The 25,109-nt window shown below is 40.7% G+C and overlaps 1 protein-coding gene across 3 annotated transcripts in view; it reads right to left on the bottom strand.

The window, feature by feature from the left end:
- The window catches only part of LOC131218775 (phosphoenolpyruvate carboxykinase (ATP) 1-like), a 38,366-nt gene extending 13,994 nt beyond the window's left edge, over positions 1-24,372 (bottom strand). The window contains exons 1-13 of one of the 3 annotated variants that reach the window (XM_058213559.1): positions 24,209-24,369; positions 23,037-23,297; positions 21,212-21,393; positions 18,717-18,870; positions 18,525-18,609; positions 16,358-16,458; positions 15,855-16,153; positions 15,511-15,684; positions 15,261-15,326; positions 14,452-14,630; positions 14,174-14,343; positions 13,307-13,475; positions 12,748-13,073 (exon numbers count right to left, since the gene is read on the bottom strand). In XM_058213559.1, coding sequence (XP_058069542.1) covers positions 12,930-13,073; positions 13,307-13,475; positions 14,174-14,343; positions 14,452-14,630; positions 15,261-15,326; positions 15,511-15,684; positions 15,855-16,153; positions 16,358-16,458; positions 18,525-18,609; positions 18,717-18,870; positions 21,212-21,393; positions 23,037-23,293 — 1,980 coding nt within the window. In that variant the 5' untranslated portion in view covers positions 23,294-23,297; positions 24,209-24,369 and the 3' untranslated portion in view covers positions 12,748-12,929. Of the gene's footprint in view, positions 1-2,513; positions 2,733-12,747; positions 13,074-13,306; positions 13,476-14,173; positions 14,344-14,451; positions 14,631-15,260; positions 15,327-15,510; positions 15,685-15,854; positions 16,154-16,357; positions 16,459-18,524; positions 18,610-18,716; positions 18,871-21,211; positions 21,394-23,036; positions 23,298-24,208 lie in introns of those variants that run through there. The other 2 variants (XM_058213558.1, XM_058213560.1) reach the window with 2 other exon arrangements.
- Positions 24,373-25,109: the final 737 nt, after the last annotated feature.

Below are 25,109 nucleotides of genomic sequence, written 5' to 3'. Positions count from 1 at the left end.
GTAAATATCAGTAAGTATTAAAAAAAACGCGTTTTTAATGAAACGGTGGCAGTGACAGTATTCCGTTCATATATGGCTTCCTGTGGATTCCACCGTGATGTATCTGTTTATCCAAGCCATTCATCCATTTTCTCGTATCATTTTAAGATATGATCCCAAAAATGAGGTAGATATAACGCTCAAGTGGACCACACGAAATAGTGAGCTTGGGTTGAATTAAATGCAAGTTATGCAAGAGTCATCTATGGTGTGGTCCACTTGAGCATTGTATCAGCCTCATTTTTGCGACTATACTTTAAAATCATCTGAGAAAATGGATGGACGGCGTGGATAAACAGATACATCACAGTGGGATGGACGGATTACTGTCCGGCGGTGTCAAACGAGAGCGGATGGAATGTGCCTCGGATAACCCGGGCTGTGTGGGGCCCAAAGAGATGTCTGTGACAAATCCACTCCGTCCATCTGTTTTTAAAGACTATATTAGAGTAGCATTCTAAAAATCAGGCAGATCCAAAACCCAGGTGGGCCACCACAAACAAAAAAGTGGGAACAGAATCATACACGTTTAAACCTTCCTGGACCTGACCATGATTTAGTTTTGTTACGGTGGTCTTTAAACTTCTTTCGAATTAAAAGTTTTAGATAAAGCTTGTATTTGTATTTCCCTTCATCCAAATCTGTGTGACTTTATGAAGAGATTGGATGGCTAATAAACATCATGGGGTGGGACCAGTAAGGTTTCAACGGTGGCCTCATTGTGGCTTTAACTTTATGTGGTGTGGTCCACTTGAGCTTTGGGTCTACCTCGTTTTTTAGCTCATGCCACAAAATGACGTGGCTAAATGGATGACCGTTGTGGATATAACATATACATCATGGTGGGTCCAAAAAAAATATACCACGTCAACAAAGACTCCTAGCAATTACTCCCTTAAGACAGTTACTCCCGCGAGCTTACACCCGAAGTAAGATACTGATAGAATTGCAGTTAAAAAAAATATTTTAAATTAAAATTAAAATTATATTTTCATTGAAAATTTCAATTAATTAATTAAATTTTTTATTTACCAAATTATCTGAATTTAGAAAAATCATTAAAAATGTTTTTTTAAAGGCTAGTGGCCATCGGTGCTTTGAGGCACCACCATGATGTATGTGTTTCATCCATGCCATCCATCCATTTTTCTAGATAATTTTATAAAATGAGCATAAAAATGAGATAGATAAAATTCTCAAGTGGACCACATCATAGGAAACAGTGTTGATTGAACACACACCATTAAAATCTTTTTCAGGGCCATGGAAGTTTTGGATCAAGCCTATATTTGTTTTTCCCTTCGTCCAGGTCTGTATGACCTAATCAACAGGTTGGATATCTTAAAAACATTACAGTGGGCCCTCAGAGGTTTTTAATGGTGGACATTCAATCACTACTGTTTTCCTGTTCTGTGGTCCACCTGAGAATTAGATCTGCCTCATTTTTTTTCCATCAAGCCACAAATGATCTTGGAAAATGAATAGACGGCATGGATAAAACACATACATCATGGTAGGGCCCACAGAGCACCAAGCACTTGCTACTGACTAGTGGCGGCTTCACTAGCCAAACCGCGTCCAAGATTGAACTACCGAGGAAACGTCCAAAGGGGCATTTCCGTTCGTCCATTATTATTATTAATATTATATAATGGAAATGTTACCATGAGGTCGAGTTGTGTGGGCACATCGTGATGTATTTTGAACATCAACACCGTGCATTTGATGGATCCCCTTTAGGTTATGGGATATCCCAAAAATCGGGCTTATATGGTACTCAGGTGGGCGAAACCATCTAAAACCACGTGAAGACATGCCTAAAATATATAAAAGCACTTGGTGGGGCCACATGAGTTTTGGATGTGGCTGAAACTTGGTATGACCCCTCATCCAATTGAGACACACAAAATTGAACGGCTGGATTTGTGAACTACATTTTGGTAGACCCAATAAATAATTATGAATATTTAAAAGGACAGTAATCCCTCTCTACTGTTGTATGTGGTGTGGCCTACCTAAGTAATAGATTTACTTGATTTTTAATCCTTTAGCTCACCATAGAATGATGCATCTGACTGATGGGGTTGATGTTCGACACACATCATGGTAGGCCCCACACAACTCGACCTAAAGGGAAGTTCCCATTAGGTCGACCTCGTAATACCATTTCCAACGGTACCGTTAGGTCGACCTCACAGGACCGTAGAGTTGTGTGGGCCCACATCAACACCGTACATTTGATGGGTCCCCTTTAATTTATGGGATATCCCAAAAATCAGGCCTATATGGAACTGAGGTGGGCCACACCATCTAAAACCATGTGAAGACCTGCCTAACATATATATATATATATGGATTTGGTGGGCCCCACCTGATTTCCATATAAATGTCACTTTTTAGTAATTTTTCTCTATGATTTTGTCCGTTTTCCTAACTTTAGAATCTTATATTATTATTTTATTTCTGTATATTACCTGATCGACTCCATCTGCTGCTTTCGCCGATCATCATCAGGAATGGTAGCGAAATTGCCTTGCCCTCCTTTACTCGGCGTAGTCGGAGCCGATTTCTTCTTCTGCAATGAATGCAGCTCATCAATCGTCTGTGCTTTGACGGGCTTTGCGCTGTCATCTTCACATATTCCGCTCTGTTTCTTCTGCGTCTGGATCTTCGGTAGCCCTGTCTCAGCCATTTCTTTTGCACAAAACCAGAATATGAAACTTCTCTTTTTATATGAGAAGATGATAAATGGCAATTCCGTTAATACACACTAGAATAGAGGCTACTTTCTAATACTAAAATAGCAACCACACTTGCTCGCAGAAATAGTCAAGAAAGGAAAACATCTGAAGCTTACCAACTAAAATAACGGATCTGATTATCAGAAAATATTTTAAAACAACTTCGGAAAATCCAATAATTACAAGCGGTGGAAATGAGTAGACGTGTAAATATCTTGAAAAAAAGAGGGTAAATTTAGAAAATTTTCACTAAATCCGTTCAGCAAAAACAGAGTTTCTACAGATATTTGCTCAAACTCGTAACGGAAATCCGTATCATATTTTTCGGGTAGTAGTTGAATTCTTCTAACGAAGAAAGAGGAAATTGCAAAATGTCCAAATCCCCTCCCGAACTTCCTCCATTTTTCACAACAGAAATGAGAAAAACAATAAAAAGTTTTTTTTTTTTCTTTTTTAAAAAAAAAGACTATATGGATCCGCAGAAAGAGTAGAAAATGAAATTATATTTATTATGTTTGTTTATCATCAATAGTTTTTAAAAATAAAATTGAGAATACAGAATAAAATTCTCCGAAAGAAATTCTTTTGGGGTCAACTACCAATTTCAAGATAGTTAGAATACAATTTGAACGGCTTAGATGAAATATCAAATATCTACGTACAAACTTATGTTCATCCTATGCATGTAGTTCTTGTTTTCAGGCCCACCTAAGTTGAGGATTGGGATGATCTTTTTATCCTAGTGCCTTATGGTTGGCGCTGGAAAAGATATGTGTCCCACTATAACATGTGTTTTGAATTTCAGATCATCTATTTGTCACAGGCAAGAAAATCCGGTGTCAAGCAGAGGATCCACATTCATGTGTTTCAGGGCATTAGTATATAAATGTAGCATATCTAAATCCCAAGTGGACCATGCTGTTGGAAGCAAAGGTGGTTGAAGGATCACTGTAAAAAGCTTTCTAGTGTGGACAGAGATGATTAGTTGTCATCCAACTTGTTGATTAAAAAACTTTCTAGTGTGGACAGAGATGATTAGTTGTCATCCAACTTGTTGATTAGGTCACGAGGACTTACACAAAAGGAAAACACAAATGCCAGCTTGATCATAAACTTTAGTGGCTCAAAGAAGTTTTTATTTGTGGCATTTAATCACTATTGTTTCTTATTATTTCCTATGGTGTGGTCTACTTAAGATTTGAATCTATCTTATTTTTGGGCTCATGCCCTAAAATGAGCTGAAAAAACCGATAGATTACAAGGATAAAACAAATGCTTCAAGATGGGCCCACAAAGCTTTTTCCAGCACTGACGTACAGAGGGGCCTAACCAACGTGAGCGGATGGGTGCAAATCGGTTACCTACCCTACCATGGACGGTCCTGTGAGGGGTCCATGGAGCTCACTATGATATATACTTTTTATCTACACCGTCCATCTATTTTAACAGATCATTTTAAGGATTGCTAAGTAAAGGAAGTAGGTTGGAGGTTCAAGTGGACCACACTACAGGAAGCAGTGGGAATTGAACTATTACTGTTGAAAACTTCCTAGGCCTACTCGTGATGTTTATTTTCCATCCAACCTATTCATAAGGTCGCATGGACCGGGATGAAAGGAAAACATAAATATCAAATATCAGCTTGATCCAAAACTTCTATTGGCCGTTAATAAATTTTCAACGGTAGGCTTTCAATCCTCACTATTCCTGTGGTGTGGACCACTTAAGCCTTCCATCTAATTCTTTTTTAGGCTCATGCCCTGAAATGATCATTTAAAATCATTGGACATCATGGATAAAAAATATACATTATGGTGGACCCCACAGTCCCTGATGGACCGTTCTTCTCTAGCTGAGTGCCTGGAAAGGGTAGTACCGAATCTGCGTCTGGAGCAGACCCCGATGCTCCCTTTACCATGGTCCCACCTTGGAGTTATTCTATATTCCACGACTGTCCACCTATTTTTAATATCATTTTAGAGCATGATCCGAAATACAGAATAAATCAAAATCTTAGGTGGACCGTACCTTAAGAAACATTGGGGACTAATCATTTAAAACTTCTGGTAGGCTACAAAAGTTTTGAATTATGTTGATATTTGTTTTTTAATCTTCATCCAAAATTATGAGACATTATCAATAGTTTGGATGGAAAATATACATCACTCAAACATTACGGTGGCCCCTGGAAGTTTTAAATTTTGAGATGAAGAATAGGTCCGGTTTGACATCGAACGGTTGGATAGATTAATATGTTCATGGAGAGATTATTCGGCAGTTGAAGATAGATCAAGTATAAATGATGTGTCAGCTCGAGATGAATAAAATGGTGTATATAGGTAGGCATTTGATGGTTACATTGTGATCTCGACGGTTAGATAAGCTTACATAGGGATGATAGATAAGATGGACGGTTTAGATTTATGGATGGATGGGTACATGAGCGAATGTGATGATTTTGAAGTTATTTTACCATGATCGGGTGGTCTACAAGTGGAGCGGTGGATGTCTTAATCTGGTGATGAGTAACTATTTCAATGGTTGATTTGGTGATTAATCAAGTACATGATAATATATATTAGGTCTCGGGAGTAAGTGTGTGTAAGAGGCGCAAAATCCAAGTGTCACTCTCTTAAGGCACGGTTTCAAATGGGAAAGTACATGTGCTTAAGCACCCATGTACATACACGAGCACAAACAAAATTCAAAGTATTACAGCCCCAATAGTGATCGGAACCATCATCTATCGTGATCAACATCGATATTGAAATGATCCATCATCAATGGTGATAATCTGACCTATCACAAACAATGCCCATCAGTGGCGATGATCAGATAAAATATTCACCTTGGCACATTTTTTATTACTTTTATAATAAGTTTATTATATGTGTTATAATTAGGCTTGATGTGTTTAGATCAATGTCCTTTTTATTATTAAAAAATTGAAAACTTAATATTAGGATTATCCCTATTGATTAAAAGGTAATACGTAACCTGAGTGGGAGCTTGTTTCTTCCACCAAATGATACATGCACTCATAATAGAGGGTTGAAGGTTATACAAATAAATTATTGTAAAAGCATCTTATTTATCTTTCGTTAGAGAATTTGATTGATCTGCATCGCTTATTTGACTATGTGGATGTTCACATCTCATTCAAGTTGAATTCATCTCTTTTCTTACTTAAAAATTTGTGTAATATGTCGAAATGTGGATGATTAATATCAATTCTTTAAATCATAGCTAAGTAGTAATGTTTTATGCAATGTAGAGATAGATTCCAAATCATTAATTGTCAAAGTACTCAAGGCTTTGTAATTTGATGATAATAACTATGAAGACAAGTCATGCACTGTGAGATGCCTTCTAGATAAGGACAGCATTTTGCGTACTCTCGATGAAATTCAAGAAAAACCAATAATAGTTGAAAATGGAAACTTACTAGAACATAAAGCCTACGGAGTAGAGCGACTAAGAATAAAAGTCCAAGACAACTCCTAATCCTAAGAAGGAAAAATGAAAGAAGATGTAGAAACAATCTAACTTGATCTACTTTATTTATGGAAACTCTGGCCACTCTATCTATCAATGTGCCAACAAAAAAGTAGTGACTCCTAAATAACTTTATACTTTATTTGCATGTATTTATTTTTAAATATTTTCCGTTAAGAGCCTGTTTAGTTTCAATGAAATGTTGGGAAAGAAAATGGAGTTTATGAAGATACCATCTTTCTATTGTTTGTAAACATCAAAATTATAAGAAATGAAGAAAATCACAATTAAGGTTTTCTTTCCTACATCGGTAGAGCTGGGCATCGGACCGAGTCGGATCGGATTGGGTCCAACTCGATTCGGTCCGGATTTTACATGGCCTGACCCGAACTCGATCCGATCCGGGATTGAGTCCAAGTCATGTGACTCGATCCGATCCAATGCACTGATAGCCTGACCCGAACCGAGTCCGACTCGGTCAGGAAAACCGAATCAGATCGGGTTAGGTATTGTTCGGATCGGAAAAGAGAAGTGGATGATACAAATCGGAAGCGGATGGGCCGGTGGTGTATCAATGTTAGCAAGTCCTTTGGGTCAAACTATGAGGTATGTGTTATAAATATGTTATATCCAAACCGTCCATCCATTTGGAGAGCTTGTCTTAAGACTCGAGCTAAAAAATAAGATAGATCTAAAGCTTAGTTGGACCACACTGCAAAAAATAATGGGGGATTGATTGTTTACCATTGAAACCCTTTTTCAGATAACAGAAGTTTCGAATCAACATGAAATTTGTTTTTCCACTTCATCCATGTATTTTTAACATTAGTAACAGATTATATGGAAATAAACGTTATGGCAAGCCAACGTAACTTTAATCTCATTTGAGCTGTTCGTATAATTTGGAGCTCGAGGTGCGTACGCGCTCGTATTCGCACGACACACATCTACAACAACTTGTCATGGACTCATGTATACCTTGCGTGGGACGCGGATTAGCTACCAACAGGCTGAGTAGCTAGCCTCTCTACTAAAGTGACGTGACCAAGTTCTGTGGGACCTGCTATGATATATGTGTTGTATCTGCACCGTCCAGTCATTCGGAGATATCAATTTAGGGCAGGAGCTAAAGAATGAGTCAGATCCAAAGCTCAAATGGACCCCACCACAAAAAACAGTGGAGAGAGTGATGCCCACCATTAAAATTTTCTAAGGCCCACAAAAGTTTTTGATCAAACTGAAATTTGTGTTTTCCATTCTTTCATGTCTGTCTTAACTTGTGAACACATTGGATCTCATATAAACATCATAGTGGACCTTAGGAAGGTTTCAATGGTAGGAGTCACTCTTCCCACTGTTTTCTGTGGTGGGGTCCACTCTAAAGCTAGATCTTACTCATTCTTTGTCTCATGGCCTAAAATGATCTCTACAAATTGATGGACGGTGTGGAATCAACACATACATCATGGTGGGTCCCACAGAACCTGGTGACGTCACTTCAGTAGGTAGTCTCACTGGCTACTCAACCTGTCACTTGTCAATTTGAAGTTTATCTAGCCACACACCAGTATAGTTGGCATGTGATAGAGAGCTTGAATGCACGTGGGCCCACTGTGAATGCATGTGGTTGATCCACACCGTCCATTCATTTTCCCATATCATTTTAGGGGTTGAACCCAAAATTTATGCATATCCAAAGCTCAAGTGGACCATACCATCGGAAAAAGTAGAAGCACTGATAATGTAAACATCTAATGGCTCTATTTTAACCTCAGCCCTTTATTTCTCAACAGTTAAAGATGCAAACATCCAATAGCTCTATTTTAACTTCATACTATATGACCGGATTGAATTGGATCCAATCGGATCCGATCGGTCCAGATTGGCATTGATCTGAACTTGATTCGATGAACGGTCAGATCAGCCTGACTCTACTCGAACAGTACCGATCCAGGCCATCGGTTCGGTTCGAATCGGGTCGAATCCAATGGATTGAGTCAGACATGCCCAGCTCTACCTGAGTGTATAAAAGAGATACAATTAAGGTGATGTTCATATATTAAGATGTGAACTGCTCTCTATTATGAAGAATAAATGAATGAGGATACAATGAGTTGTATTCACTAAAAGATTAAATATAAAACTGATCGAGTCGAATAACATGATCTTTCTAGATTATGGGTTAAATAAAAATTAGGTCATGAGGACATTAGATGAGTCATACCTCATGTGAGACGCCTTATATATTGTAGACTCAAATATGTTTAGTATCGTCTACTTCACGACGTCGATTATAGTTACGTGTTGAGATATTTTAACTATAGATTATTTTGATTCGATATGATCATTGTAACATGCGAGTAGCTAATTTTATAGGTGACTATTTGTGTAGTATACAATGATGAAGGACCCTTGATTGGTCAAGACTCAATTACATTAGAAAAGCGACTTAATCGATTCCAAATTACACATCTACAAAAAAACAAAAGATCCAGTGGCAATTACACAAAGTTCTTAAAACTATTAATACGCACTTGAAGATTTATTGTAACGTCTCGGAAAAATCCATACAAAGACCCGAGTACCACCTCAGGCAGAAATCACTGAGGACCGAATTCTTTGGAAATTAGGCGAAAAATTAATTAAGTACTAAATTGAATTAATCAGTAGATTAGCTTGAACCGCTTTCTATACGATCTGTAAGACCCAAAACCAATAGGATCGCGAACTCTACATTACTTGAAAACCTAGGATCAATCTCAAAACCCAGTTGCTCTCGGGAGCATCTTGAAACTCCGTATCAGACCTGGACCGCGCGTCGAAAGTCCGATTACCGCGAAACTATACGGTTATGACTGCCTTACTGGGCTTGACAACCATCTCGGAAATCAAGTCCCAATAGTAACCAGAAACGCACAACTTGAGCCCGGAGCGAAGTATGTGAGAGATGTGAATATCTTTAGAAAATAAATTCAAATTTAAGTGAATTGGGCCGTTCACTTGCAGGCCAAATTTAAAGTTTCAGACCGTCAGATTCTGACCCAACTACACCCTTAGATCAGGGAAAATTTTCAACACATGTCAGTGCATTTCTGTTCCTGATCGAGTGACGACGACCGTTAGACTGAAACTGGTCCTCCGCGGTCGATTCGTAAATCTAATCGGACTAAAAACTTAACCTTACTTAGATCCAATGTCAAAGAACTTTTCCCATACCGTATACAGGAAATGGCCTCCAAATGGGCTCCGTTGGACCGAAACAGCTACTCTTTAGCTATAACTTAAGTATACCATGGCCCTGGGGCCATTTACACTAGTTTTGGGCCTATATAAGTGCCTTTACCCACCCCTCTCTCATTCCATACGAATTTACAAAACCCTAAAGTGAGAAGAGAGTAAAGAGAAGGAAAAAGTGAGGAGAGGAGACAGAGAGTGAGAGATCATTGCTGGGATCTGATCCCACCACTCCACATGCCGAATCACCCTACCTGTAACCCTACACCGGCTATTTTGAATCCATTTTTGGGTAAGAAATTTTAACTCCAATCTGTTTTAGAAATCCAAATAGAGTAAATGATGAAATAGCTAACATATTTCATGCTATAGGTTGTTGTTGTGTCGTAGATAAAGGCGTGGTGTTCAAACTGAATTCGATTCTAGTTTACCGATGAAAAGTGCGGACTATAAACGTTTAGGTTATAGTTTTCAAGGCTTTCAATGTCAGTTAATGATTTATGACTGATACACGTATATATGAACTATGCTGAATAAAATGCATTCCATGTGTTTGTTTAAATGTTTGTATGAATATGGAATTATGATTTGTGCTTGCCATAATTGTTGTACGTGTGGCAACTCTTATGCAGAAGGATTTGCTATAAGATGTGTTTTAACTAATTTATTACATGTATGTGATATGTGTAGTCTAAATGTTTGATAAAATATCTAAATGAGAAAATAATTGTTAAAATGTACTTAATGATGACGTTAAGATAGGATTCTCAATTCCCCTATCTATAGATACAGTTTTCTTTATGTAACCTACCTTACTACTATGTGATTTATAGATGAAATGCCTATGTATGAGAACACGTGTACTATTTGTTTGTTGAAATGCTCAAATGAGATTTATATTTAGATTAGTTGTCACATGTTGTCTTTGACTATCACATGTGAATGCTATTGTTTGGAGTGTGATTGGGGCTACGATGTATTCCAGGTAATCGGTAACGGTTTACGATCGATGGCCGAACTGTTTTAACCACGACAGATACGTTTGATGAATCCGAGTCGTACGGTGATTATCGACAGTGGTTAGGCCACGTGGAGTGCTTACGCGCTCCATGTCGATTAATTCAACGTGCGCTCGTACTAGACGAGCTTGTCAAGTAACCCGATTGACCTAATATATGTTCACCATGTATGGACGCTTCTACTTGAATCTAAGGTACCCACTTACCAGTGAAAAGCCCGTTTAACCTTGGTACCACGATCCGCTAAGACTCATGAGCTGGGCATGGTGGTATATGGGACACCGTGGTCGAGCTGTCGGCCTACGCTAGGGTGACGAGCCTCCCCGTAGTGACTAGTGAGCAACCCAAACTCATGAGCCGAATATGGTGGTGTATGGGACACTGTATCCGAGCTGTCGGCCTACGATCAGGTGACGAGCCTCTCATAGTGACCTTGAGTATAGGTGATGAGCCTTTCCGTAGTGACTTCGAGTATAAACTAGGCCTGCGCTGAGGTGACGAACCTCTCCATAGCGACCTAAAACTTGTCTATCGTATGTGACGAAATAGGAATAACGACCCTAGATGGATCATCGTTTAGGTAAATGATATAAAGGGAGGTACCTTAGCTTTCCAAACATGTTGTATGAATGAACCTAAATAAGAACTTGCTAACACGAGCATGTACCACATTGCATGTGCTTTGGCGAGGAAGCACACGTTTACCGGGGTGTTGCATGCGAGGGAGTGCAGGCGAGGGCATACATCATTAATACATATCATCCTTACATTAACCATAGTACTTACGAATGCTTGTTGTATTGCTTTATCATTGCTGCTTGACTGAATTGATAACATGTTAACCTTTGCCTTATAGCTCCACTGAGTTAATCACTCACTCCTACTCTAGGACAATATTTTAAAACACTAACAAGACTCTGTTGTAGTTTCAGTGATATCGAGGCTTATGAGTTAGAGCCTGACTTCTACGACGACGAGAAAGAGTTCTCCTACTTGCAACTCTCTAACGGGTTTATGTAGACCTGGAGTTGCGTCACTGGGGCTACAGGGATATGGATTAGATGACATTACACTGCATCATTTTGTATATTTTTGAAACTAAACATGTAATTATTTAACCTAGTATCATGTTCATACTTTAGGGACCTACCACCACTTATATGCTTTACATACTTATCACAGTCTTCCGCTTGCGTAATCCAATTGTATCTGGAGTATGATATGCTGATTTAGTATAATCTCATTCATGTTTAATGCACTAATACGAACAACATTTAATCATCATTATCTATGTTACATAAGTGATGCATTGGAACTCGAGAGTTGAGCTTCTGCTCGACCCCCGATTTTCAGGGCGTTACATTTATCAACCTACAGTTTTTAACATATTTTAAAGACAAATTTTATTTTAAATGAGTGTGTGTTGGATAAAAGTGCATATGTTGGCTAAATGCTTTAAATCGGGGGTCAACTATATCTAGTTGGTTATGCAGATTAGAACATGCATTGTAAAAATTTAGTTATTGAATGCTAGTTAAGTGGTCGCTTAGTATTCAAATGCATGTGAAAAAACATCAATGTTCTAATTGGTCCCACGCCTTTAATTCCTTTTATCATGATTTTATGTTTTAGTTACTATGAGAGGAGCTCAATAGATATTTTATGTTACACTCATCCTACAACATAACTGAGTAGGAGATATTGAACATGTACCCATGTAACCCACGCTTGTTAGCAACTACTAGTTGGTGGGTCCAACGGGGCAACTACCTGTGGATGGGTACCATGCAAGAGTTTTCCCAACTTCATTCAAATTCCTCGACCATTCCATTTTAAATAGAGATGAGAATTCAAGATGGCATCCAATAGGTTTTTAAGTTCTAGAGAGAAAATAAAGAGAGTGAATTTCAAAGCCAATTTGTCCATCTAGCCCACCCTTGTACAATCCAAGCCATTGATCATATTCCAAAGCCATCTTAACCATAGAATTAGAGGGATGATCAGACCTCTCTACTCCAATTTTGGTTAGGCGTAACGGTTAGGCAGACCACTAGACATGCCCTATCTGTATTTGGCTTTTACGAAGGTCTTGTGAGCCCACCCATGTAAGCCGTCTTGAACCTTTCACCTTCTGGAGGACCGCACTGAGGTGGGCCACTAAGGTGAATGACACTGGGGAAAAAAAAATTGCAGCCTAACCAAAATACAAGAGGGAACAATTCCAAAAAGATCATATTTTCATATAAAATTAAAGTTGCATGTAGAGAGAGTACAGATCATGCAAGCTATCGCTAAAAACATAAGCCTACCCTTCCCATTCCAACCCTCTTTATTTCTTTTATAACCTCCTTCAAATCCAAAATCCCACGAAAATCTCTCTCATTTCCTCCACTTGATTTAATCAGAAGATGGGTCCAGCTGCGAGAATCTCCTCCGTCAGCTTGTTGTCCTCGCCGATCTTGTAATTCACAAACCCTTCAAAGTTCTTTCGGAACAGACCCGCCAGCTTCAAAAGCGTATCATTGTACACCTTCTTGTTTGACCACTGCCAGACCAAACACCAATCAAATGTTTTATCAGATAATAGGCAGAATCAATGGACCCAACAATGTAGGTTGGGGGTGCATGGAGGAGCAAAATAGTAGTCAGGTCCCATTGTTTCCACCAATGGATCCAATGGGCCATCTCACAACAAGCACCTAATGACAAAGGTGGGTCGCTTCATTTTCAAGCAACTGTGGGCCCCATGGAGTACGAGGATTGGGTTAGCAAACTCACCATGTTCATTGGATGCAGAATCTCTGAAGGCACACCTTCGATTGCCGATGGGATTTCAAGCCCAAACACTTCCGTCTTGTTGTACTTTGCATTCAGCAGGCTGCCAGAGTGTATAGCGTCGATGATTTTCCGAGTGTACTGCAACTTAATGCGGTTGCCTGAGCCGTAGCTGCAAAAGTTCATACAAAAATTGATGTTCGTAAGCGAGGGAAGTGCCCATTGGTGTGATCCCATTCACAGCTGTCGGATCTTTGATTCAGATGACAAATCAACTAATCAAAATGATTGTGATCCATCTCTCCAGGTGGTGGGTCTCCAAATCCAATCAAAACTGACTATCAAAAACTTAGTTCAACATATGACCATAGCTCACAATCATCCAGAAAATGTAAAGCATTTGATCATAGTTGTAAAACTCGGCAACTTAGCTGAGCCTACTTGACTCAGCAAGATTTTGGGCTGAGCCATCATGATACTCAGTTGTAAGCAAGACTGAGCCAACTCAGCCCGATTCATCAAGTCAACTTGCTGACTCAATCAGCCCAAATCAGGTGAACAACAGATCAAAGTGAGTCACTTGCAAAGGGTTGTTTTAACCAAAAGGTTTAATTGGGCTTCCAAAGCAAGACCTCAATCAGAAGCAATGCTCAAACCAACAAGCCAACCATCTTTTGTTAGCTTATCCTTCTACCATTTTATATTTTACCATTTACCAAACTAAAACTATTTAAAACATTTATTCAATAATATTTTAACTTAATTATTAGATATCAAGTCAGGTAAGACTTGTTCAAGTCTTTGAGTCAACCTGACCCAGCTAGACATTGAATCAAATCAAGTTTTTAAAAATATGGTTTTGATCCATACCTTCCGCCGGACCAGCCGGTATTGACGAGCCATCCCGTGGCGCCGTGCTTCTGCATCTTCTCAGCTAGCATGGCTGCATACTTGGTGGGGTGCAGCATTATAAATGCAGCCCCAAAACAGGCCGAGAAGGTAGCCTGAGGCTCCTTTATGCCTTCTTCGGTCCCTGCAACCTATTTAATACAGAACCCAGCATCAGCAAAGTGCTAAGAAGATGAGGTTCAACAACCATTTTCGTTAGACAGATGGGATTGAAGTAGAATTGAGTATGCAACATGTACCAATGCAGTGTAGCCACTGATGAAGTGGTACATGGTCTGTGCCAGGCTCAGCTTGCTCACAGGAGGGAGTACACCAAACGCGTCACAAGCAAGAAGGATGACATTCTTCGGGTGTGGGCCAACACATGGCATCTTCGCATTGGGGATGTACTCAATGGGATAAGAAGCTCGAGTGTTCTCTGCAAGAACACCAACAATACAAATTCGTTATTCCTGAAATTATATAAGAATCGAAACATGAAACAATGGGATTAGGGATCAATGCTCCATGAAAAGAAACAACATCATTTGTCTAAACTGTTGACAGTACATATGGAGCCAACCATTCAGCAATATATGCCATTCACAGGGAATCATGGAGGCATCGATCATGGGATGGCCATGATCTAGTACCTCTCCATCAGAGGATCGTAGTCATCTGATCCATGTCTAGTAAGGAGTGTTCGATAAACAATTGGACCGTTCAACAAATTGCTAACATTGAAATTCAAATGAATGATTATATAAATTCACTCAAATATTAACAAAAATTGCTGAAATAGAGAAGTACTTCCTTGCTACAACTCATAAGTAGCGGAAGATAATGCCTTCATGGTTTGCCCTAGTCGAGGGTGACTCGGGGAGGCAACCCGTGGTACCATACAGACAAGTCGTATTGGACTCATCCAAATCTTGAAAACCATGATTACCCTTGGTTTCATTTATCTAATGCATTTCCTATGTCGGCCTACTTTCCCAATCAAAGCTATTTTAAATTGTAATGGCAATTAGCAATCACCAACATTAGAAAAGTCTTCAGATATGCATACCTGTAACAGATTTATCTGAATAATCCACCTCTCGAGTGTGTTCATCAAACACAACGTTTTCGAGTACTGTCAGCATCCACCAATCATTAGAAAACATACACAATAGTAGAAACGGTGCATTTGGATGCGCTATTAAATTGAATTGCATTCTTCATGTATTAAATTAGAAATAACCAGATTGTAATATCCGATTGGTTGCACATCCAAACACAGCCAATAGCAAAATTAAATAACTAAATCAGACTAATACCAGTCCCAAACTTGATCGCATTCCAGATATCAGGCTCTTTCTCCCTTGAAAGATCAACACACTTTGCATAACAACCTCCCTCAATGTTTGAAACCCCATTCTCACTCCAACAATGCTCATCATCTCCAATCAGAAGCCGATTGTGATCAGTAGAGAGAGTAGTCTTCCCAGTGCCTAAAATAAAGATCAAAGCAAAATAATCAACCACCAATTCTATTAAAGAAAAAAAAAAAAAACAATAAAAGAACAAAGACTATCAAAAGAAAGTAACAAGACATGAGGACAAAGAAGATAGCGTATCGGATGGTGGGCCATGGTTCCACGTTGCAACGATCCAACAATACCTGATAATCCAAAGAAGAGGGCGACATCGCCGTTTTTCCCCATATTGCAGCCGGAATGCAAGGAGAGGATCTGTCTCTTGGGCATGAGGTAGTGCATTACGCTGAACAGACCCTTCTTCATCTCCCCGGCGTATTGGGTTCCGAGAATGACCATTTCCCTTCTATCAAGGTTAAGGTCTATGCTAGTGGATGATGTCATGCAATGGGTGTAACGATTGCACGGGAATTGCCCGGCATTGTATATGGTGAAGTCCGGAGTACCGAAATCCTCCAGCTCTTCGGGTGTGGGCCGGATGCACCTGCCACCCACGTGGTTATCGACTGTGTACTCTAACTATACCATAAGCCATACCACATTTGTCATCTTCGTACATATGATATACTTACCTTGTCTCCGTCAGTAATGAAAACTATACACTAGCATATGATAACGTTAAGAGGACTTATCTCGCATTGGTGAGCCATTGAAGAAGTGGGGTAGATGATTTCATTATAATACTTACATGTTGTGCATGAACAAGGAATGGTAAGCTCTGGCGGAGACAATCCGGACTTTAATCCGATGCTCTGGATCCCAGTTCAGAAACTGATCATTCACAAACACCTGCAAATTCAAAAACACATCAAGAATCCATTTGAGATTGGTTTCAAGAAAGATAAGATAATGTATGAGGAATGCCATTATGTCAATTGTGCTTCATGAAATCTGGGTAGCATCAGAGCATCTCGATTGTACCAGAACAGTTTCAGAAAATAAAATGTAGAGGATCTATAGGATCTTGACTGAAGGTTGTACGCAAGGGTTTCCATTACAAGCGAGGTGAACATAGTTCAATAATCCAGACCACTGGCCTGTTGCATCCCAACATCGACGAACCATGTGACAAATATCTTCCAAAACATTTTGTTTCTCTTACAAAATGTTTATGTAGGCTCCCAATCTGGGAGAATTTGGGAGCATAATGTATCCATGGTAAGGCCCTACAAACCAAGATTCTGGATCTCGTAAAACATGGGTTCCAGTGGTCAAAAATGAAATCAATTCAAGGCCACTTTCAGAGGATCCTAAAATTCATAAAATCAATTTAAGGCCTCTTGTAGAGGATCCTAAAATTCCTTGGAGGAGTTGTTTGGAAATGAAAGAGAGGTATCTCTCCACCGAAATATTGTTGGCATCCTTCTAATTGAAAGCAATTTGCATCAGTATGACCATGACAATAGTAGAATTCAAGGTTCATAAAAATAAAAGCGCGCGATTAGAAGGGCCGCCTATCATGTTCTACATTTACATGAATTACGTGTATATAAGATGGACAACCATGTTACACTTAGGTTCCATTTCTTAGTGCAACAGACCACACATTCAAGTTGGAATGATCGTATCCACCCATTTTCAGTTGAGGGTCCATCAACCGTGTCAGATCTAGTGACTCAAATGATGACATGTGGCCATAAAATCTTAATAAAAGAGAAATGAAAGATCTCATCATCTACCCTAAAGGCCGAATATGATAGAATCCAAAAAATCATGAGTAACACAAAAGGGTAAGTCTAGCTGGCTGCTTCCATGGGACATGTGTTGCATATCTTACTCACGTAGCCGAGCCAGCTACTCTCCACTGTGGCCTTATGAGTGAAAATGGATATTGATCGAAACACGATCGTGGCAAGTGACAGCTTCGGCTGGATGCACCATAGCATCACACAAAAGGAGTCCTTACGGCCAAAACTGCTTAAGGAGCTAAGCAATGACAACACTAAGTTGGCTGAGTTTCACGATGCATTATAAATGTTCGTGCTGAGAAAGAGATAACAATCACCAACACGCCACGTCACAAGAAAGATTCTTGTCCATATAACAAGAGGAGGATGTATGTGCAACCAATGGCTAACCCATGACAAATGACTAGCATACGTGGCGTTTCATGGTAAGCCACAACGGTATTTGGATCCTTACAGTTATTTCCACATTAGCAGACATGAGGAGTGACTGATATAATTAGTGAACACGAGACCTCCCGCTCTGATACCAATTTGATACAGGACAATTAACCACTTGCTCTAAAAGCTCGAATTGTTAGAGCATAGTGCATTAATCTCTTTATCTTATAACTCAGGCCCCACATCTCATGGGTTAAGACCTCGGCCGAACCCCCCTTCTGGGCCCCAAATCACATGAGTACCGCCTCACACGGGCCACCCACCTTGAGTGTGTCCCCGCATCCCACATGCTACCCCAGTTGAGCTCGATGTAAAATAAGCATTAATCACATCCAGTGAGGAGCCTCGAACACGAGAACTCCCCAGTGGACCTCGCCCACCCCGAGTGTGCCCCTGCATTCCACAGGCAACCCTACTCAAGCCCGGTGTGAAAATGCCTCGCATTAGATGATAGGTGGTCAACTAAGACTCATCAAAATCTCAAATCAAGAGAACATCCGTACTTGACCATGGACTTGGGCCTGACATAAAAATAGTAATTGTTGATGATAGGAAGTCCACTGATAGCATGAAACAAAAACGCACGCCACATGAGAATTCGTACTTGATCATAGCTAATGAATGACACTAAATAAATTTTTTTACTAATAAACAACAATAGTCCAAGGAATGCAATAAACAATGATAAATCATAAGAAAAAAAATGAACACACGGAGACAGTACCATACCTTGTCCAAGGAGCACAAGTAATCAACGGCCCTTTCTCTGTTCACCAAAAATGTGTGCTCGTCCATTTCAATATTAGGTGAGCCCCTACAAAACAAAAGCAATCAAATTCCTAGAAAAAGGAGAGTTTGAATGACGCCATGAAATTAAGGGAGGAAAATAAAAACAGAGAGATAGAGATGTAGACAACTTACTTTCCCCACCAAAGCTCATTTTCAGTGGTTTCGTCCCTAACGACACGTTTGTCTCTTGGAGCGCGACCCGTCTTCGCTCCTGAGAGTGTCGCTAGTGCCCCACTCGATGTTATGAATGAGCCGTGCTCGTACTTTATAGCTTGCTCATATAGCTCTGCCAAATGTACCCCATTGGATTAAAGAAAGAGCCAAAAAACTCTTGGAAAGAGCCGATTAGGTGTTACCAGAGTAGAGCGTTAGTAGGTGTTTCCCTAACCACGGGCCCTACCTAGATGTATGTGTTGTACATCCACATCAGCCATCAAATTTTCCAGCTCATTTACATCTTGGAGGGAGGGATTTAACACGATCAATGGAGCATATCAGATGCATACACCAGGTGGGCCCCACAATAGCCCAGTAGCATCAGTGGTGCCCGAACCATGAAAGTGCATTTAATAGCAACCAGCAAACCCAGGACGAATGTGTCCAAAGGTGCGGCCACACTTGCAAGTTGATGTTGAACAATGTGTCTACTCGTTCCCAGCTAAGCACAGCAAATGAACAGCTGGCTGTGGCGCATGTAAGGGTCGAAGCGGAAAGATACCTTTTCCTACTTTCCTACATTTTCTTTTTATAAGTTCGAAAAAAAAAAACCAACATTTTTCTTTTCTTATTTTGAAAAAAAAAAAAAACCAAACAAACCCAACAGCACACGTGTGACATGTTGCCATCAGCTTGTAGTTGGTGACAAGAGATGTCCAACTTGCTAGAGTTAGTATGGCACATTTTATAGAGCCACGATAAGGTATGGATTCTAGGACACGAATTGCATATTAAGTACACTGCAATACGCGGCCCATTGTGATGTATGTGTCTAATGCGCGCATTCATCCATTTTTCAACTCATTTTAGGGCATGAGCCCAAAATTGAAGCATATCCAAAGCTTAGATGAACCACACCACAGGGAATAGTGGGAGTCAAAACTTCTAAGGGCCACAGAAGTCTGGGATCAAGCTGATATTTGTCCTTTCTCTTCATCCATGGATAAAACATATACATTACGGTGGGCCCCACAATCTATGTGGGTGGAACTTTTACAAGATCCACCCCGGAACCCTAAAATCACGACCATCCAGAACTCAAAGTAGGCCACACCATGGGAGAAAGTTGGGATGGGAAATCCACCATTAGTTTTGTGTAGGGTCCTTCATGATGTTTAATATGCCATCTAATCAATTCATCTGATGAAAAATCATTGTTCCAAAACTTAGGTGATCCATGACATGTGAATTTAAGAGTTTATTAGGTATAATTCTACAGAGTAGCCACTAATGTTGAATCAGTCTGTTTATGGGATCAAGTCTAAAAATAACAGCGACGTTGGTGATGGATGGGGTGAATTTCACGCTAGGTCGTTTCCCCCTCGTTGGAGTTAGAGAATGTGAGAAGAGGATTGTGTAATAAGTAACTGGGTAAACTCTCTGAGGCCCACTTGATGTAGACCACACCACAAGAAACAGTGTGAACTGAATGCCTACCATTGAAAAAATCTCCACAGAAGTTTTGAATCAAAGCTGATATTTGTTTTTTCCCATCATCTATGCCTCCGTCGCCTTAACGGTGGATGTCACTATCTCTACTATTTCATGTAGTGTGGTCCATTTGAGCTTTGTATATGCTTCAATTTTGGTTACATGCCCCAAACTGAGCTGAAAAAATGGGATGCAGATTGCCTCCTACCCCGCCCATCTCTAGCCAGGAACGGACAGTTCTGTGGGCGGGTCCACAGTGATGTATCTGTTTATCCATGCCATCCATTCTTTTTCTCATATCATTTTAAGGTGTAAACGCAAAAATGAGATGGGTCCAAAGCTAAAGTGTACCACACCATAGATGACCCTTGAATTTGATGCAACTGGCATTTAATGCAACCCAAGCTTATTATTTGGTGTGGTCGACTTCAGCATTGGATCTGACTCGTTTTTGTGCACATACCTTAAAATGATACAGGAGAAGGGATGGACGGCGTGGATAAACATATACATCACAGTGGACCCGCCCATAGAACTGCCCATTTGGGGCTAGAGACGGGCTGCGAAAATTGTACGGAGATGCGACACATATTTTCACGGTGGGCCCTAGATTCCATACATAACCCCATTCCAAGAAAGTGACCCCGCTTTTCGAACTCAATATATCGTGATAATTTAAAAACACAGATAAATTCCTGGTATTTTCTTCCCCTCATTTTATCACGAGATGAAAGCCGCGCCACGACGAACCTAAAAACTGCAAGCTACCTAAATAAAAGAAAGCAACAAATCGTACTCCCGAATGACGAAAATAGCCTCACCCATCTTTGGTAAATGCTAAAAACACCGCGAAACTTCGAGGGCCCTCGGGAGTCGGGTCATTTGAAAACCCCTTGCTCTGTTTTTTTTCTCTCTCCATGTTTTGTCTAATTAGAACACCTACGGCGCAAGTTAAGAGGGGTGCGAGCGAGAATATTTACCAGCGGGGGAAAGGTTGTAGAGGATGTGAGTAAACTTGAGGGAGCTGTCGCTGACGTCGAAAGTAGGAGTGAAAGCGTGGTGTTGGCTAACGTGCGCGACCCTGGGTGTCTCGGGCTTCCTTGCGGGGTCTCCCTTCACGACTTTCGGGCCCCTCTCCCTCGTCAGAGATGCCAAAGATGCGCTACAGAAACGCCATCAAACTACAGTTAATTACCAAACATTGCCAAAGAAAGCAACCATACGAAAGGGCAAGTTAGTAAAAATGACAAAATATTAAAAGAAAAAACGCGTTTTTTTAATGAAGTGGAGACAGGAGTATCTCATTGTTTTGGTGGGTAAGCTGAAACGGGCAGCGGATTGCGTGGTGTGCCACACACAACCGACCTCAGTGGTGTGTTGACGTCACCAAGTTCTGTGGGCCCTATCATCAGCCTGTGTTATATCCACACCGTCCATCCATTTTGCGAGATCATTTCAGGGCATGGCCCAAAAATGAGGCAGATCCAAAGAACAACACAGAAAGCAATGGGGATCAAACGCCTACCATTGAAAATTTCTTGAGGGCCACGGAGGTTTTGAATCAAGCCGATATTTGTCTTGTCCATTCATCCAAGTTTATGATACCTTATGAACAGGTTGGACGGCAAATAAACATCATGGTAGGCCCTAAGAAGATTTCAACGGTGAATGTCGACTTGTGCTTTGGATCTGTATCAGTTTTGGGCCCGCACCATAAAATGATCTCGCAAAAAGGATGGACGGTGTGGATACCACGAAACCTGGTCGGTGGTGTGGGGCCACACCACGCAATCCGCTTTCGCTGACACGAAACCAAGTTTATTTCGTACTCCGCCAGACCAATTAAATTGGTGTCACGCAGTAAGTGTTTGGGGCCCACCAAGGATATTATACTACGGACTAAGATCTAGAAATCACAATAAATCAGAGCCCATGTATGTGGTGGGCCGCCACTGGAAAGATGGACGTTGAAAGGATAGCAGGGAATCTGTTCTGAAACGAGACCTGAAACACTGTTCTTCCCTGCTATACTGCTATCCTTTCATATCACGAGTCTGTCCTGAAGCGGGTTTGCATACCATCATCACACGCAATCCGCCGATCATTTGCGCGAGTTGATGATACATATGGGCCCACCGTCCGATGATCCAGACCATTCATCTATTCCATCCCAACCAACGATGGAACGTGCCCTAAAAATAACCCATCTGTGTATGGATAACCCAACTTCGTCTTCTCTAGTCAAGTTACATAAACAAACCTATGTGGACCCCACCATGGTGTTCGTGCGACATCCAACCGTCCATCAATTTTTCCAGCTCATGTTAGTGGGGATTGAATGCTCACCGTTGAAACCTTCTTGGGCCCCACAAGTTTTGAATCAGGTTCGTATCTGTTTATTTTTAATTCAATCCTGGTGGAATCACCTTATGAACGGGTTCGATGGCTTATGAAACATCACGGTGGGCCTCGTAAGGTTTCAACGGTGGGATGAAAAGCTTTTTTTGTGGTGCAGCCCACTTGAGTTTTTTGTCTGCCTCATTTCCTGCCCACGTCCTAACATGAGCTGACGAAATTATCTGGTCCTGATAGTTATGTTACAAGATCCGGTGGATTTCTCATCTTAACCGTTCATCTCTGTCCCACAGATCAAAAGGCTGAGACTGACCTATCGATGAGATATCACGAGGGCATTTCCGTCCGCCTATTATCACAAGGGCAATTTTTGGTAATTTTCTTAATTATTGTGGCCATTTTTTAAAAAAATTTTAGATTCTTATATTATTATTTTCTTTTTATATATACCTGATCGACTGCATCTGTTGCTTTTGCCGATCTTCTTCAGGTATGGTAGCAAAAGCGCCTTGCGTTCCTTTGATCGGCGTAGTCGGAGCCGATTTCTTCTTCTGCAACGAATGCAGCTCGTCGATCGTCTGGGCCTTGACGGGCGGAGTGCTGTCGTCATGGCATATGCCGTTCTGTTTCTTGTGCGTCTGGATCTTCGCCAGCCCGTTGCGAGCCCCAGCTCCCTTCGCGTAGCTCAAATCAGCTTTTTCAGCCATTTCTCTGCACAAAACCACAAAAGGAAAGGTACCTTATTTTATATGAGAAGACGACAAATGGCAAATCTGTAAATACGCAGCAGAACAAAGGGTGCTTTCCAATACGAAAGTAGTAACAACACTTCCTCACAAAATGGTCAAGAAGGGAAAACGTCCGAAGCTTATCCGCTAAAATATAAGAAAATCTCTTTGGAAAATCCAACAATCACAAGCGGTGGTGAAGGGTAGACGTGTAAATATCTTGAAGAGAAAAGAGTAAATTTGGAAATTTATGCACTGAAAAGAAATTGCAAAATGTCCGAATCCGTCGCTGGAATTTCTATAAGAACTCTCGAACTTTCTCCATTTTCCAGACGATAAAAATGTTTTTTTTTTTAAAAAAAAGCAAAAAATCCACGTCAGCTTCCCAATCTCTCCACCGGAGAGCTTTGGCGGGAATCGGTGACGCAAAATCAAAATGACAGCCCGACGATCCGTGCACCAAACTAGCGTGGAGATTCCCGCCGGTAGTCAATGGACAGCAGATTCGATTCAATGAGCCTGATTATCCAATCTCGCAAGAGGCTGGTGAGAATCCCGGCGCATACTGAAATAAGAACTGGATATAAACCAGCGCTACATTTCGCATCGGGATTCCCGTCATCCGCCAACGGAAGGCTGTGAATTGAATCTTACAGAGCCATTTCATTCCCGCCGGTAGCCAGTGGACAGCTGGTTCGATTCAGTGAGCCTGATTGTCCGGTCTGGCGAGACTCCCGGCGCAAACTGAAATAAGAGCTGGATAACCCAGCGCTACATTTCGCGTCGGGATTCCCGCCATCCGCCGACGGAAGGTTGGGGATTGGGTTTCACAGAGACCCTTCTTCCCGACGAAAATCAGAGCATGAGAGAGAGAGAGAGAGAGGGAAATCGCACCAGAGATCGAGAGCTCGAAACGAGCTAAGAGAAAAGAAGAACAAAGGAGGAAGTAAATCGCTAAAACGAACGGGAAATGAAAGAGAAATCGATCATCCGATTTCAGTAGAGAGAGCTCTTCGAGGAAGAAAACGAAGAGAGGAAAGAATGCGATAAGAAAAGAGCCCAAGCTTGCCTTTTAAAGGCTTCTCTCGGCCACTTAACCCGAGTTTAACCCAAACGGTCTAACCATGGTTAAATTCCAGCCCCTGCGGGTCCATCCCCGAAAGTGCAAAAAATCAAATCGAAATAAATGAGAGACGACGAAAGCATTCTACGCAACCGTGCTGTGTAGATTTATCGTAGACCGTAGGTAGAAATATGGCCGTATATGTATATGAATACGGTGCACGTCGGGTCTTGGAAAAGAGGAGTTCTGCATAAAAACCATTGAGCGGAATACGTGTTTCCGAGATTTTGATAATATCGCAATATATCGCGATGAATTAAAATATTAACATTTATAAATTATAATTTAGCATTTATAAAGTTTCAAAGTAATTCATTTACCATGATGTCGACGTGGAAGCACATTGCGTCCTCCCCATGGGACATGAAATTTATTTGCCATCCAACCTTTTCATGAGATGCGAATTGCCTCCTACGATTCCCATGAGTCTATAGACATTGGCAGATTTGTATGGGGCCCACCATGATCTGTTTTTTTCATGCCATTCATCCATTTTTCTCAAATCATTTTAAGGAATGAGCCCAAAAAATAAAGTAAATAAATAAAAAATAACGAGCCCAAAAATGAGCAGGTACAACATTCAAGTGGATCACACGGAGATGACTCTTGCATTTAACGTTTTTGTGCATTTAATGGAACCAAGGGGTGTACATGAACTGAGCTAGCTCGGTT

This window comes from Magnolia sinica, chromosome 11, assembly GCF_029962835.1.
Source record: "Magnolia sinica isolate HGM2019 chromosome 11, MsV1, whole genome shotgun sequence".
Classification (NCBI taxonomy): domain Eukaryota; kingdom Viridiplantae; phylum Streptophyta; class Magnoliopsida; order Magnoliales; family Magnoliaceae; genus Magnolia; species Magnolia sinica.
The sequence above is the reverse complement of the archived record's forward strand: the minus strand, read 5'-3'. Positions and strand labels throughout refer to the sequence as shown.